The sequence below is a fragment of the Squalius cephalus genome (assembly GCF_949319135.1).
Source record: "Squalius cephalus genome assembly, chromosome: 13".
Lineage (NCBI taxonomy): Eukaryota > Metazoa > Chordata > Actinopteri > Cypriniformes > Leuciscidae > Squalius > Squalius cephalus.
In genome coordinates this window covers 27625282-27643212 of record NC_137134.1, presented here as the reverse complement: position 1 = coordinate 27643212, position 17931 = coordinate 27625282, and the positions used below count along the sequence as shown (strand labels likewise).

The following is a 17931-nucleotide window of genomic DNA, read 5'->3' as shown; positions in this document are numbered from 1 at the left end:
TTTAGGAGGAGTAACTAAAAACTCAGAGGCTGATTTAACAAAAAATCCATATTCAGACCAAAATATCTGACACCCTGTTGGTCGTAGCTAATAACTGTCAATTAGAAAGTTGTCCGGCTCGATGAGACCAATATACGTACTGATTTTTGTAATTGTGGGTAAAACTAACCCCCCCACTTTTGTCAAAAACATTTTGAAAGTGACACACTTCCTGCTGCCAGTTGGTGGCGCTATAACTTTGACTCACAATAGTCACATCCATCTGATCGGCCTCTTACCACGAACACACTGCTGAAGTTTCATCAAGATCAGTTAATGTGTGCAGAAGTTATAACACTTCGTGTTTCTCTTTTCTCGCCATAAATTCGTGTCCTCGCCACGGCCAAACCGTTTGAGATATCAAAAATCCGTCCGCAATTTAGCATCCTCAATGTCTTGACTTCATGCACACCGAGTTTGGTGGCGATTTAATTAATTCTCTAGGAGAAGTGTTTCAAATTCCACAGCAAGCGTTCTCCAAACAACCCATAATTGCTGACTTCCTGTTGGGCTGGCATAAAATTTAGAGCACGAAAGTTGTTCGGCCCGATGAGATCTATATGTGTACCGAGTTTCATATCATTACATGCAAGTGTGTTTGATTTATGGACAAGTGTTCGGATCCCGTTCCAGGGGGCGCTGTTGAGCCCCCCTGCCACGCCCGGGTACCAGCTTCAGCCCGGCCCTGATGGCCGCGGGTTCTGACCTGTGTGCAAAGTTTCAAGAGTTTTCGAGCACGTTAAAGGCCCCAAAAGACCCTGAAACCTTGAAAAACAGGAATTTTAAACAAATCTCACTCAAAAGACAAATCCCCCCACCCCTCACACACACAGAGACGCAGAGGCAGAGAGAGAGAGGGAGAGAATTCTCCAAAAAATCACATTCAAACCAAAATATCTCACTTCCTGTTGGTCACAGCTTATGACTATAAATTAGAAAGTTGTCCGGCTTGATGAGAACAATATACATAACGATTTTTGTGACTCTACTTAAAACTAAGCTCCCATTTTTGACTAAAGGTGGCGCTACTGAGCCCCTCACCACGCCCGTTTCTGAAACTTTGCACATGTCTACTGGATAATAAATGTGATGTGTCTGTCGAATTTCATCCAATTTCAAGTATGTTAAGAGACTCAAAAGCATCTGAAAAGAATATTAAAGTTTGATGCGTTGCCACGGCAACAGTATTTAAGATATCAATAAACCTTTCACAGGTCTACATCTGCCGTGTGTCTACATTATACACATAAAGTTTGAAGCAAATCGGGTAAAAATAAGAGGGTGATTTCAAAGCATTTTGAAAGTGACACACTTCCTGCTGCCAGTTGGTGGCGCTATAACTTTGACTCACAATAGTCACATCCATGTGATCGGCCTCTTACAACGAACACACTGCTGAAGTTTAATCAAGATCAGTTAATGTATGCAGAAGTTATAACACACTTCCTGTTTCCATTATTCGCCATAAATTCGTGTCCTCGCCACGGCCAAACCGTTCGAGATATCAAAAATCCGTCCGCAATTTAGCATCCTCAATGTCTTGACTTCATGCTGACTGAGTTTGGAGGCGAATGAATGAGTTCCCTAGGAGGAGTACATTAAATTCCACAGCATGCGTTTTCAAACAACCCATAATAGCCGACTTCCTGTTGGGCTGGCGTAAAAAGTAAAAGTACGAAAGTTGTTTGGCCCGATGAGATCTATATGTGTATTGAGTTTCATATTATTACATGCAAGCGTATCTGATTTATGGACCAAGTTTCCGGACCCCGTTCAAGGGGGCGCTGTTGAGCCCCCCTGCCACGCCCGGGTACCAGCTTCAGCCCGGCCCTGATGGCCGCAGGTTCTGACCTGTGTGCAAAATTTCAAGAGTTTTCGAGCATGTTAAAGGCCCCAAAAGTGCCCGAAAGGTTGACAGAAAAATAATAATAATAATAATAATAATAAATAATCCTACCGGAAACAATAGGGCCTTCGCCCTTTCAGGGCTTGGGCCCTAATAATAATAATAATAATAAACAGAGCAATTCCAAGAGGGTCCTCACACCATCGGTGCTCGGGCCCTAATGAATAAGTGTGTGGAATGTGCTGGAAACACCCTTGCAGCAAATGCAGACGTCACATTCAGGCAGACGAACGAGTGATGTGGCAGACGCAGATTTTACCTGCTTTGTGAGGACATAAACTCCCCAATAAGGAGAAGGACAACCTGAAATAAGCTCTTCACAACTACATCATCTACATTAAAATATTAAATTAAAAGAATAAAGATGTTAAATGTAAACTACTCACCACAGACAGTGACACTGAACTTCTTCTGTTTGATTTTATTGTCTTGGCTGATCTTTAGTTCATAAAGTCCAGTGTCCGCGTTTCTGGTGTTCATGATGGTCAGAGATCCAGTCTTCTTGTCCAGCTTCAGTCTGTCCAGGAATCTCTCATCAAGACCAGCGTCATATATAAAAACTCTCCCTCCTCTGATTTCAGCTATGAGAAGCCGTCTATCTCCAAATCTCCACTCTATGAGATCATCTCTGTGTAGTTCAGGAACATCAGTATTTAGAGTGACATCCTCTCCCTCCGTCACTGACACTGTCTTCACTTCATGTCACAGGAGCACAAAAAAACAGAAAAAAATAGGAGAATATAAGTGAGTTTGCAGATGATGTCAGAAACACTGAGGATATACTGTGTTATTCTTCACATCTACTGTAATAATCAGTTCTTCACGCAGATGCCTTTTAAAACTAAATTATGAATAACAATTCACAATAAGGTTGCATGTGTTAATTTTAGTTACTGCCATAGTTAGCGTGAATAAACAGTTCTTCCCAGTGCATTTATTAATCTTTTAATAAATGTATCAAATTATAATATATCAAATTTTTCAAATTATACATTTTTAATATTAGTTCAGATAGCCGTAAATGGCAAAACCCCCCAAAAAAGTAAACTGATTTTCAACAAGGTTGACAAGAAAAGAACCAAACCTTATACAATTGTTCATTTAGGTCTATAATTCAATACTATAAACAGTTATTTAACATTGTAATAATATTTCTCAGTGTTACTATTTTTGATCAAATAAATGCAGCCTTGGTGAGAAGAGACTCCTTTCAAAAACATAAACAACATAAAAAAAAGAAAACAAACAAACAAACAATATATATATTGTTTTATTTATGGAAAGACATGTTTTATCTATTATTTATTGTATATAGGCTACACTACTGTTAAACACTACTGTTACTGTTTTTGATGTAAGATTTGTGTAATACTGTGAAATTTTTTTACAATTTAAAATCACTGTTTAATTTATAAACTGTATATTGTTAATTTAATTTTAAACTATGTAATTTATTCCTAAATTTTCAGCATCATTACTCCAGTCTTCAGTGTCACATGATCCTTCAGAAATCATTATAATATTTGCTGCTCAAGAAACATTTCTGATTATTATTAATGTTGGAAAGAGTTGTGCTGCTATTTAAACAGTGATGATTTTTTTTCAGGATTCATTTATAAATAGAAAGTTCAGAAGAACAGTTATTTCTCTATTGCTAAATATTCTCTGTTTTTGTTTAAGGGCTCGTATTTTGATGTGTCCTGAATCACTTCACGTTTTCTCTTGTAGTTTTTGTTTCAGTGGTTTCCGATCAGTCCTGCACTAGTTTAGTTTAACTGATCAGTATCCTGTGTTTAAATAGCCCTCTGATTCAGTCTGTTGTGGTCAGTCGTTATCTTTGGTATATTAATAAATCTGTCCTGTTTATGGTTTTTAATCACTCATTTAGGATTGTCTGGTTTACCTTCATCTGGATTGTTTCAATAAATGCTGTGATTAGATCTTTGCCTCTGCTCCATTCATTCTCCACTCCAGAACCACACCGTGAAAATTAAAAATGTATTTACTGTCACTTTTGATTAATTTAATGCATCCTTGCTGAATACAAGTATTATATATATATATATATATATATATATATATATATATATATATATATATATATATATATATATATATATATATATATATATATATATATATATATATATATATATATATATATATTTTTTTTTTTTTTTTTTTTTTTTTAAATCAAACTTTTGAATGGTGGTGGTGGTGGCTATAAAGAAACAACATGAGGATCAATGGTCAAATCTGTCTCTTGCTAATCGTAATTTGTTCAAAAAGTTAACAGATCAACAGTTAAGTGCATCTTTCAACCAATTAAATTTTCCTGTGGCTCAAACAGTAGAGCGTTGGCGCTTGCAATGCCAAAGTCATGGGTTCGTTGCCCAAGGAAAGCAAGAACTGAGAATGTAAAAAATGTGTACTTTGAAATGCAATGTAAGTCGCTTTGGATAAAAGTGTCTGCCAAATGCATACTGTACATGTAAATGTAAATTTAGACCTCTATTCACAACACTGATCAACGCACATCAATCTGAGCGTATCATGTTCAACAGAAGCTCAAACATGCGTGACACGCTAGAATCAATGATGTTTAGGTCTCATAATATTTTCACTTGCGTTTCATGTCAAACAGTTGAATATTAATTGAATTTGCTTAAATGTATAAAGAGATTAGTTATATTAATTTTGGTATTCAAAATAATATAAATATAACTAATATGAATGTTAGAATAGTATTTTACATAAAGCTATATTTGTCAACATTAATTAGGAAACTTGACCTAGGAATATTATATCATTTATTAATCAAGTTCAATAATCATTTACAAATATGTTTATACATGTCTAGCATATTAACATTACTTAATGCATTAAACTAAATATGAAATATAAAGGCAACTCCAAGGAAGAAAGAAGACATAACATGGTTTATGCAGATTTACAGTAACTTGCTTTTTTTTTTTTGTGTCAGAGATGATCTGCTTCTGTGAACATTAAATACACCAGAAAACCATCATAGTTCTTGTGTTCTGTCTCTTCAATCAATACCGTCTAGAAACTGTTGTGCTGTTTGTGTGATCAATGGAGTGTGTTAAAATGGTTTATTAAAAAAGACTGAAATGATCTAAGGAAACTGATGGGAAGCTGAATTACGCCGTTGAGCTGAATTACCTTTAGAAAAACTGAAAGAATGAGGAAGAATGTGACCATTATTACATTGACTGGAACGACTCACCAGTGACAGAAATGTAGAATTCTTCATACAAGGTCCTTATGCATCTTCTGATCAGTATTTTATAGAGTCCAGCGTCTTCAGTTCTGATGTCTGTAATGGTGAAAGATCCAGTCTTCTTATCCACCTTTAATCTGTCTTTGAATCTCCCATCGGGAATGATCTCTTCTCTCCCTCCTTTGATTTCAGCTATGAGAGTGTCTTTATCTCCAGACGTCTTGATCAACTGTATCTGATCACCTTTGTTTATTTCAGTGACAGGTTTTAAAGTGACAGATTCTCCCTCCATCACGGTCTCCACTACATGTCACAGCACCACAGAAATAGAGAAAAAGGAGATTATAAGTGAGTGAACTGAAGGACTGAGAGAATACTGTGTGATTCTTCATGTGCTTTCTAATAATCACTTTCATGTGGATGACTTCTACTTGATCTGCAACAATTAGCAATAATGTTGCATGTGTTAAATTAATTGTTTAAAGGGATAGTTCACCTAAAAATTAAATTCTGTCATTAATTACTCACCCTCAAGTAATTCCAAACCCATAACACAAATGAAGATTACTTTAATGAAATATTTGAGCTTTCTGTCCCTCCATTGACAGTCTACGCAAATACCACTTTCAAGCCCCAGAAAGGTAGTAAAGACATCATTAAAGTTATCCATGTGACTCCAGTGGTTTAACCTCAACATGGAAAAAATAAAAAAACACAACAATTTACCAACGCGCGTTCACAAGAGCATCACAACGCTAACATGTTGTGTTGACACGAGAACAGACTTTGTAGCATGAATACACATTACAGACGAGTATCATATCGCTTCAGAAAATTTAGGTTAAACCACTGGAGTCAGCGTTTGCAATGCCATAAAGGTGGGAAAATTATGACAGAATTTATATTTTAGAATAAACTGTCCTTTTATAGGAATGAATAACACTAATTTGCTTGGTTTTTAGTTCTGAGTTTCTGATTAATATTCTATGGCCAGGTTTCACAGACAGGGTTTAGATTAAGCCAGGATTAGGCCTTAGTTCAATTAGGTTAAGTAGCTTTTATAAATGCGCCTAAGAAAAAAAAACATTACTGGTGTGCAATCTTGAGATAAAACCATGGCACTGACATATAAGATATCTCAGTGCAAGTTGCTTTCACTCAAACATGCATTTAGTCTGGGACTAGACTTAAAAATTGTTTGTGAAATCTGGGGAAAGATGTTTATATGAATAAGGTGAATGAAGCCACACACAATGACACAAACACAAATACAGCTGTGAGGCGGCTATGAAGATATCAGACAGTCCAGATAAAACTCAATATGACAGAAAAAGGACAGCAGGACTTTTTTTATGCCAGTTTCTGATACATTTCCCAACCTTAATATCAGAAGAACAAAAGTACATAAATAAATGTAGGGCTGAGCGAATATGGGTAGAACTCTTTACTGCCCTAGTACTTCAGAAATCCTTTTAAAAGTAGACATGAATTAAACATGGCTCAATGGCCTTCATCATCCCAGTATGCTAATGCCTATCTAGTGCAAGGGTTTCATCAATATGCTGATTGAGGACTGTTGGGACACTCCAGGCACAGGATGGTTTTGTCGGGAGAGACAGAGTCGTTTGCACCTCAAAGACACGTCTGTACCATTCGCTTCACAGGACATACAGTACTGCATTTGCTTTCAACTACATACTGTTTATTTACTAGTGGGTTCTAATATGTAACTATGCCTCTTACTACATGAAAGGCTTTCACAGCCTGCACAGCATTGCATTATTTGTTACAACTAAGTTTTCTATACAGTAAGTTGTTCCATTCTACCGTTTATTTAAACGTGTATCTTAATAAATAATTTTGCCTGCTTTAAAGGCTTTAAGAATCTTTCCTTTTACACTGAAATGTTGAAAGCTAAAGTGATTATAACTTTCGTTATCTAAACGTTCAGGTTAAATCCTACACTTTCCTATCAGTTCTAAGTAAGACATTTACCTTAAAAGAATAAGAGGTTAAAGAATAACAACAACTTTAATGGAGTCAGATTAATCATTTTGGAGTCAGATATATAACTGAATTATGCACATCATCCTTCATCCGTCAACTGCTTTTTGTTTCTGATTGTTGGTTCAAAATAATAGCGCAAGCTTCCAGCTTTACACAAACAGACATAATCAAAAACTGATCTTAAATTTACCATTTTAAACAGACAGAGATTCAGTAATTAGTTTATTAATGTAATTCAGCTCATTACTGGTCAATCACACACTTCATTAATTATTGCACCAAATCAATCAGAAGTAGAGCTGGTAAAAAGTATAAATATTGACTGTAAAAAATCATATTATACATTTCAACTCTACTGTAATACAATAAAATAAATATTTTTTCTATTGCTGTATTAAGTGTAATACTTACTTGTTTGTTTTTGTCGTTTAGGGATCTTGAGGAGATAAACACCAAAAGCTGCGGCTGCAAACACCAGCAGCAGCAGAACACCAACTACAATCCCTGCTTTAGCACCTGAAGACAGAGGTGGTTCTGGTGCTGTAATGATAAAGACAGACATTAGTGTGAATGTGTCTGATCTATAACACACACTATAAACATCAGCACTATATAACCTGAGTGAAGATCTGATACTGTAATGATGAAGACAGACATTAGTGTGAATGTGTCTGATCTATTACACACACTATAAACATCAGCACTATATAACCTGAGTGTAGATCTGATACTGTAATGATAAAGACAGACATTAGTGTGAATGTGTCTGATCTATTACACACACTATAAACATCAGCACTATATAACCTGAGTGTAGATCTGATACTGTAATGATAAAGACAGACATTAGTGTGAATGTGTCTGATCTATAACACACACTATAAACATCAGCACTATATAACCAGAGTGAAGATCTGATACTGTAATGATAAAGACAGACATTAGTGTGAGTGTGTCTGATCTATAACACACACTATAAACATCAACACTATATAACCTGAGTGAAGATCTGATACTGTAATGATAAAGACAGACATTAGTGTGAATGTGTCTGATCTATAACACACACTAAAATCATCAGCACTTGATGGCACTTAGATTTGGTAAGTAGATATTAATGTTTATGAATGTGATAAATACATATAAACATTAAAAACAGTGATGTAGATTTAACTATTAAAATGTTAATATTGCTATTGTAATCACAGATCTGTTCCCAGGTGTCAGTAATGTAATACAAAGCCAAGCTCTTTTAGATAATAAAAGGTTTGGGGAAGAAGTTATGAACTCTGAATGTTTTGGTTATGTTTCAGTATTGGTTTGTTTTAAAGGAGAGTTTGGTTCCTCGTGATTTGAATCCTTTAATGTCATTAATCTGAATTATTAGACAACTGATAAATAATCATTAATTCATAAGACTTGAGTTACTCACCACTGATAATAACACTGAATTTCTTGTATAACGTCTGTTTGCTGCTGCTGATCTTCAATGTATAAACTCTTGAGTCTGTGGTTCTGCTGTTTGTGATGGTCAGAGATCCAGTCTTCTCATCCAGCTTCAGTCTGTCTCTGAATCTCTCACCAGTATCATATATTGGTGAGCTCTTTGCCTCTATATCACATTTAGCTATGAGTTTTCCTTTATCTCCAAACCTCCACACTATCAGCTCATCTCCATGTAGTTCAGTAACATCAGTCTGAAGAGTGACAGAATCTCCCTCCATCACTGACGCACTCTTCGTTTCAGCTTTACCAGCATCAATCACTGACGGAGACTCTAAAAGAAAAATATTTACATACAGAAATTAAACATACTGAACACTATTACTGGCACTAGCATATCAAGTTTAACAGTTGATTAGTTTATCTTATAGTTAATGCATAATTCATATGCAGATTGATAAAAGTAATCAGTTTAACATGTGCAACCGTTGACTAAAATCTGGTTGACTAATTTGATTGGCCACGAGGCATCTTATTTCATACACAGCACAGGAACATTTCATTGTTTGTATCAATTATAATTCAGAATTCTACAGAATGACTGATTCTGCCTTGACTTATGTTGGAGCTTTTGGTGGAGTTATCTAATAATATCTGGATAAATTGTGTAATGTAAGGCACGTATGTATGATGAGGCCGTCTTATTTCATATCACAACACATGAACATTTCACTGTTAGTATCACAGCACATTCCTAATTCTATACATCAATTGATTCTTTACTTGTGGAATGAAAATAAAAAAAATCTGGCCATATTGTGTGAAATGTGTGAAATTCTAAAATAAATAAATAAAATCACGCTCACGGTCATGCCATCATGTGATCACCTGCAGCCTAACCACCACAGTCATGATGATATTCAGAACATTACTGAGATATTGTGAACTACTGCTGAACACAGTATAAATACATTTGGTGGCTGCACTGAATGTCAATTTAAGTAATAAAAAAAACAAGAAACTTTAAAAGAACTCTATTTAAAAAATTCCAAAGATATTAAAACATATATATATATCCTCACCATAGACAGAAACCCTGAATGTAATACGTGGGGTCCCAGAGTTGATCTGTAGTTTGTAAAGTCCAGAGTGTTTGATTCTCATGTTCTTGATGGTCAGAGATCCAGTCTGTTGATCCGGATGCAGTCTGCCTCCGAATATCTCAGTGAGATGGGGATATGAGATATCCTCTCCATCAATTTGAGCGATAGTGGAACCATTATCTCCAAACCTCCACAGAATCAGATTAATTCCCTGTATTTCAGTAAGATCAGTGTTTAGAGTGACAGATTCTCCCTCCATCACTGGCACTGTCTTCACTTCATCTGCATCAACATCAAACACTCCTGCAGAACAAACAGAAACAGTTTCTCAGAGATTAAACTCATATAACACTGCTGAGGGCTGTTTCATAAAAGACGCTAAGAAAAGCGGGGATTAAACTCCAACACCTGACTTGAATTAATCTAATAAATAAGTCAGGGCTAAAGCGGCTTCATAAAAGGTCATTAAAGTTCACGCAATACCGCTAATTTGATCCAGGTTTATCTAGTAATTGCGTGTGCACGCGTTTCTTAAGCAGCCCTAGAGGTCGATCATGGATCAAATCGATCCACCACAGGAATAACCATAGTTTGTGCTGTTTTATGTGTTTGAAACATGGAGTTTTTCTTAGCTGTAGCAAATTAGCTCAAAAGATATATATATAATTAATTTTAAGGGATTATAATTCATTATAAATATTTTAATTATTTTTAGAACTGACTGTAGCAGAATTAATAGTACACTTATTTAATGAGTTCTTCCAATGAACAGAAAGCATAATCAATCATAAATTCTAGGAAATAAATTATCTTCATGGCCAAGAAAGAATAACCTTTTCCAACTAAAGTAAATAAAGTACTAGCAGGGTAATAGCATCGGTATCGCTAGATCAAAATGTTTAAGTGACTTCGATATTTTTGTGAGTGGCAAACAGAGACAATAAAGCGTGGATATAATGGTTTAATAAATGAAACTACAGTTGGCTACACACACACACTCACAACTAAACTGAGCAAAGATTGTATACAGAATCAGGAAAGTAAAGAAAAGTGAAGAAATGGAGAGAGAAGAAAAGAGAATGGCAAGATTATAATCAGTTAACCACAACCTACGAGAAACATCAGAGAATCAGGGTCACTTTAAAGGGCACAATACCTTAGGAACGCATCTAAAGGCAGCGAACAGGTACTTGCATTTACTTAAGTTGCTGAACAAGTCCAAATGAAGGAGGTTCAAGAGATTCTTGATGATTTTGCCAAGAGTGCGCTTCTTTGGGTTATTGGGGTGGTCCACGTTGAATTCAAAGAAGTTAACTTGAAGATAAAGTTGCCGGAAGGAGAAAGGAGACGTCTCAAAAGAGATTGAGCAAAGATCTGACCTAATCAGACACTCTTAAAGGTCCTATCAGTTCACACCCATTTGGTGAGGTGACCAATCTAAGATGACCAGGAGAAAGTCTCTGTTCCATCTTATCCCTATTTGCATGTTCATGGTGGCATGAGAATTTGTGCAGTTGTGCTTTTACACAAAAGTATGTTAAAAATATTATGATGCAATTTATCATAGCCTATTGTACAACATTGATTATAAAATCAAAAGGAGATTATTTTGAGGGGATTTGAAGACACTAAAGCAGTGATACATCATCTTTGGATATCAACATTTGAAGTTACTCTAACATAACTAAAGAATCATAATTAGGCTAATAAAACATAGGGACACGCATAAAACACAGGAGAAATACTATAAACATTTGGGAAAGTTTGTGGGTAAGAATGGAGTAAATGTCCTTTGTGTATTGGAAGTTTATCTCTATAGTCTTTAACCAAATGGCTAGTGCCATCTGGTCTGCTGTGCTGTCTTTTAAGGGTTGCAGACACAGTCTCTTGCTGAGATCGTTCAGGAGAGCAGAGGTGATAACGGTCTTTGAAGAGAACTGGTTTGAGGGCTGATGACAACAGGGGAAAGGGGGAAGGTTTTATGATGTCTAGAGTATTTTGATTAAGTCTATTTATTACATAGTGCATAACTTACATTTCACAGGTATATTATCCATCTGTAAATGTTATAAAGTCGTGCAAATATGTCCATTTTGCTGCTAAACTTCACATTGAACGAGCGCTGCTGCGCGGCAATTAGGAGCGCAATAGTTCTGACTAAAATATACATTTTGCTTGGAAAATTAATATGCGAAATTTTATAACACCCGAAAGATAACCAAAATAACTATAATAATTTATCTTTAGGATGTTGGATAAGTAGCGGTGAACTTATAGCTCATTACACTCATATATTTTATACTTTTATATATTTTATATTTTTAAAAAAATTAAGAGAAGTAATTCAGGCAAGAAATTTTTATGAAACTAAATATAATAAAGATACAAAATGTAGTTTTGGATATAGGATGCCACTTAATAAAGATGAGTTATACTTATTTACAATACTTAGAATTACTTTTTTTTTTTCATATGTAAAAGTGTCTAATTTCTTATTGGTTATTGTTCTAATTATGTATTTTTTACGTGTTGGTGGGTATTATCATAAAAGGAAAGAAAAAAAGTAGAAGGAAAAATAAGGAATAATAATTGGGGGAAAATATTATGTCTTTAAAGAAAATGACCATTTGCATAATTTTGTTAAATGTGTTTGAATTGAAAGACATAATAAAGTATTTAGAAATTTAAACCTACAAGTGTTTTTTTTTTTTTTTAATGATAGCAATAACTAAAGGGGCTATTGTAATGTGGTAAATTAAATGTTATTATCGGTGTGCTATCTAGGCCAATTATTAAGCTCAGATTCATCTTACCAGTTCAAATTTAGTCTTAGTCTTTTTTTTTTTTTTTTTTACTACAGCTGCCAAACAAAACCAGAGAGAAATTTATTCATACTTTTTTAAAGCAATCTAATTAAATCTTGGGCACAAAACATTCAGCCAGTAAGAAAAGAAAACTTGTAGGAGATATAATATATATATATATATATATACACACACACACACACACACACACACACACACACACACACACACACACATATACATACATACTTACAAACACACACACACACATTTCAATATGGCCAATATATCTCCTACAATGATAATTGATACAAGACATACACGTTTAATTATATTGTATAATATCAATTGTTTATGTGATGTAGCCTTATTTAAGTTGATTTTATGTATACTGTATTTATTTTTGGACTGATAGTGGTTAATAAAGTCAAATAATGGTATGAGAGTGTAACGAATACGACTCTGGGTTAATTTGAATTAGCTCAAGAATATAGGGAATTTTGGAAATATTAATAATTATGACTCATGGTCATAATTCATAAGTCGCATGTACATTTATTTTATCAATTATAGAGATTACCTTGTTCTGTAACTGGTCTGATCGTTATTCGTCCCGCGAATAAATGTGAGATTATCACAGTTAAGAAGGGGTATCCCTTTACAAACTCCAAGAAAGTTTTATCTTCTGGCCACGAACATCAAACTTTCTGAGTTTATTCATTAAAACTACTCAATGTAGTCTATATATATCGAGCTTGTAGCTAGATCTTTTGTTTCATTGACTTTATAAAAGTGGGCTTTCAAATACAGAGACAGTTAAAAGGATATATGGATTTTAATAAATGTAAAACTAGAGATTATATGAGCTACAAATACAAACGTACGTAAAAATACAAACAATAAAACAAACACACATTTAACCAAACAAGAAAATACGTGATCAGAATAAAATGAAATGAAAGAAAGAAAGAAAGAAAGAAATAGAGAGAAGGGAAAAGCTAGTAATTATTACATACAGAAACCTAAGTTCACGAGACTCCTGGAAAGCAGCTTTTCAGAGAGGGTTTTAAAGTTACTTGCACGTTCGTTCTCTGTTCGGGCGAGGCTAAGGCAGGAAGCGAGGGTGGTGTCCTGTTTTCCGCTGCGTCTTCCAGTGCCGCGGAAGTTTACAAAGGCTCACTGAAATGTAACGTTACCGAGAAAGTTCGTCTCCCGGGATGGGAGAGGCCGGAAATCTTGGCTTCTAAGAGGGAAATCTATGACTCGAACATGCGTTCGTTCGATAGAGAAGGCCAGGGCCTTCTTCAGATGTTCCTGGGAGAAGCGCTGCGCCGGGGCGGCAGCAGGAGATGAGAGAGGAAGAGAGCAGGGATCAGAGCAGGGATCAGAGAGCGAGATAAGGGGGTTTCTGCCTTTTAACAGACCTCTGTTTACGCCTTCTCTCCGAGGCCCAGCGAATCAGACTGTCTTTTCTGAAGCGGGAAACATTCTTTTTGTGTGAAGAAAAACACGCCTCCTTTGACCATGTGTTTTATGAGGGAAAGGATCATATTTAGAAATATGATATTTCCTGGAACAAATGCATATTATTGTACTTTGCAGTCAAGATTCGACGCCGTTAGATGGAGAGGATTACAGAGATATCAAAAATAGAATATAGACGCTGTAGCAATGCACAGATACATTATTATGCATTAGTATAGGCATTTTAGTGCTATTAATGTTACAATAGGACATATATGCTTTCCTATGGTTTACACACACCTCTTAACACAAAAATGGATATATTTAGTACATTTAAGACTTTATTGGTGAAAAGTCTTTTCCTGTGGTGGGTTTCTGTCTGAAAGTCCACGAGTGTGTGTGTGTGTGTGTGTGTGTGTGGAATGTCACGAGGCCAGGGACGGACTGACAATCTGTGCGTTCTGGAAAAGTCCAGAACGGCCGTCCAACCGAGGGCCGTCGGCACAAAAAAAAAAGTCTAATAAAGCAATATGGACAGCCAACAGCAGGGGCACTTATACGATCACTTATATGCAACGTGTAAAAAAAAAAAAGAGTCGGCCTACTAGCCACTGACTTAATAGTTTTATAAGGCTTACCTAGCTTTTGCACTTTTAAATTTGCTTACATTATATTTGAATAGTTATAAGTTATAGTAGGCTATACAGCAGTTGCGTCTGATAAACATCAAATGGGAAACGCTCAAAAAGCGGAACGAAACTTGTTTGATCTGTGCGCGGCCAAAGCAAGCAGGGCTGATCTCGATAATGCGAACATTATTACACAGAGCTGCGCGATCCACTGAGAAGCATTTCAATTCAGCGCAGAATTCTCTATTATAAACCCACAGATGACTATGTGATTCAAGTTAGTTAAAAGACAGATGAAACAGAGCAAAAAACAGGCGAAACAACAAACCAGTTAGAAAACAATTCAATCCACAACTTTACTGTAGTAAAACTGTAGCAAAACTAACTTTTTTTGGCAGAAATGTGCCTGTATATATTCATATTAAAAATGCTTTTATATATAGTCATGTTATTAAAGTTATTAAGTTGTTATTAAACGTAGCCTAATGTTATTAAAAGTAATGCAGTAATGTTTTTGTTTAGAAGTTATGGCAGTTTATTTATTTTGCATTTATATTAATACTAAATATTTGTTTTTGATAACACATACTATAGGTTTATAGAGAATTCAAAATCAATATATATTTTCATAATTTTTCAGGAATTGTTTAAAACTGTCTGAACCAGAACTCAAAATATTTTATTATTTCGCATATTATGGTGAAAAGTAAAAAAAAAAAAAAAGTTAAAGGTAAAGTTAAAAAGCACCATGTTATATGTATAATAAATATTTTTGAGTATAACAAACAAACAAACAAACAAACAAACAAACAAACAAACAAACCCTTCTAGATTATTGTATCCCTTGAGGTAGCCCACAAAAAGGTTGGAGACCCCTGGTATATAGTAACTATATGTTTTATAATTACAAGTTTGTGTAATTTGGAGTTTCTGTGGGCAGTGACATTTCATTATTTGTATTTTATTTTCAATGCAGATGAAATGGCATTGTACAAATTTTTTGTTTTTATTTGAAGGCTGAGGCTTCGTTAATAAACACAACCCCAATTATCATGATTGATTTTGAGATGTTACTTGCTTTTCTGATAGGCTACAGTATTGACGAGGCTGTGAGGTTGGGGGGAGTACCAGCCAAACTGGTGCAGGCAAATTGGTCCTCGTGGGGCAATTATTAACCAGCAAGGCCATCACATGACCACTTAATGCGAAAAGCAGATGTCATTGTTGCTACAAGAGAGTGTCAGTGGTAATATCATTGTGTTCTTGTTGGTCAGTGTTAGAGGATCTGTGTAACAACTGAGGCTTAGCCTGACAGTTAGCCTGCCCTGGACCAGGCTAGTTTCCCTGCATAAGTTGCCAGGGTAACTGAGTTTGAACTATTTTAAGTTTGCTTTATGAAACGGAATCCACCGACAATAAGTCTGACTAACCGAAATAAGCCTGGCTTGTATTCTAATCTTGATTTATGGAACAGTCTTATAAACACAATTTGACTTATTAAATGGCTCCTATTATGCTCCGTTACAGGTAATTTGTTTATGGGGTCTACTAGAATAGGTTTTGTTGGATTAAACAATGACATTGAACACCAAGCTGACGTCAAAGAACTATAGCGGCAACGAAAGCTTACTGTGTTGTCACCTTTTGTCGGCTGTGTCTTGACCAAAAAGCTACGCTTGAACAAACCAAAAGGACTAAAGACGACTATCAATTAGCACTCTGTCTTTATCAGCAGGTTTCAATAGTCTATTTTCATCATTCAAAAATGGAAACCGAAACTAGGACTAGGGATGCGGACATATTCACTTATTATATTCACATATTCAGTGGCCATATCAAGTTTGTACGATATATCGATATGATTTTAATAAACAATATGGAATGAGACAATACTGTTGTTTATTAATATAGCCTACAGTAGTTTGATATGAGCGCATCTGAAAAATAGCAGATAAAGCAGTGAGCTGGTGTGGGGAAAGTGCATTATCCAATTCGTCCTAAGCATGAGACAAGCTTTATATTAAAATGGCCCCATCAGATGCTCTGACAGAGATACATGTGCTGACTGACAGATAGATACTTGCCCTGTTTAATGTGTTTGAGATGTAGTGTTTTCCTCAGTGCATAACTTACATTTCACAGGTGTATTTTTCATAAGTAAATGTTAGAAATATTTCCATTAATCTCCACTTAACTTAAAAGATTTCCATGAACAAGCACCGCCGCGCGCATGAGCGAAAAAAAGACTGAGCAAAATAAAAGAGTGCAGTAATTCTAACAAAAATACACATATGGCTAAAATATTTTTTGTTGAACAATAAATGTGCCATATGTAGAATTTTAAACCTACAAGCAAGTTATTAGCCTACTTATAACTTATTATATAATTTATTTTATGCAAGTTTTGTGCACTAAACTTTTTTTTTTTTTTCATTTAAAAGTTTAATTGACAGTCTAGATCAGTGGTCAGCAACAGGTGGCCCGCCAGCAATAATATCTGGCCCACGCCAGCAGGCAGATTATTTTGATAGCGGCTGGTTAATCTGAAATAGATCTGTAATGACAGCAACAGTTACTCACAATCACTTCATCTTTATGCACTATGAGACAAAAATGCATTTGCCCACCTATCTAAATAGGAAAGAAGGTGAATTAACCCTATTTCAAAAAACGGTGCAGTGTTCCTTTAACACAGATTATTACATGGCTTGGTTGAATTCTAATGTAGAATGCGGTCTGTTATTTCTTGATAACAGACCGCTGCGAAGTATAACAGACCGTTGCCATGAAAAACAGCGTGTTGCTATGGACGCGGAACGGACTATTTTCTTTAGCGGAAGCAATACATACGTTTTTAAATCAATAAACTCCTTTTTAAATCAATAATTTGTGTCAAATTATTTATTTATTTTGTAGGTAGCCATGTAATAAGCGGGATAATGTATAGAGAGGCGGTCGTTATAGCGAATAACAACCCCTTCAGGCTAATTCAAGACCCCTCTGCTTCGCGTCGGAGTCCCATTCAGCCTGTCGGGGTTGTTATTCGCTATAACGACTGCCTCTCTATACATTATCCCTTACGTAACAGCTCACTACCAGTTACAAAAGACACTTTAACAGTCTGTCACAGGAAATTCTAGTTGTATTTTTCGTCAATAAATTTTCTTAAATTATCCTTTGACTATGTTCTGGACCGCCATCTAGTGGCGACATTTTTTTTGGGCCCGATGCCAAACTTATGCCGCGTTCACACTGAACGATTTCAGGCCCGATTTTCCCTCACCGACAGGTTTTG

At 35.5% G+C, this 17931-nt stretch overlaps 2 protein-coding genes across 2 annotated transcripts in view; one reads left to right on the top strand and one right to left on the bottom strand.

The window, feature by feature from the left end:
• LOC307169806 (muscle M-line assembly protein unc-89) overlaps positions 1–17931 on the bottom strand; it is a 536691-nt gene that overhangs the window by 218260 nt on the left and 300500 nt on the right. The window contains exons 7-10 of the mRNA XM_079890622.1: positions 8626–8970; positions 7605–7733; positions 5193–5489; positions 2332–2640 (exon numbers count right to left, since the gene is read on the bottom strand). Of these exons, the coding sequence (XP_079746748.1) occupies positions 2332–2640; positions 5193–5489; positions 7605–7733; positions 8626–8970 (1080 nt within the window). The remainder of the gene's footprint in view (positions 1–2331; positions 2641–5192; positions 5490–7604; positions 7734–8625; positions 8971–17931) is intronic.
• The window catches only part of LOC307169833 (transposable element Tcb1 transposase), a 148506-nt gene that overhangs the window by 105078 nt on the left and 25497 nt on the right, over positions 1–17931 (top strand). The gene's annotated exons all lie outside the window — the stretch shown is intronic.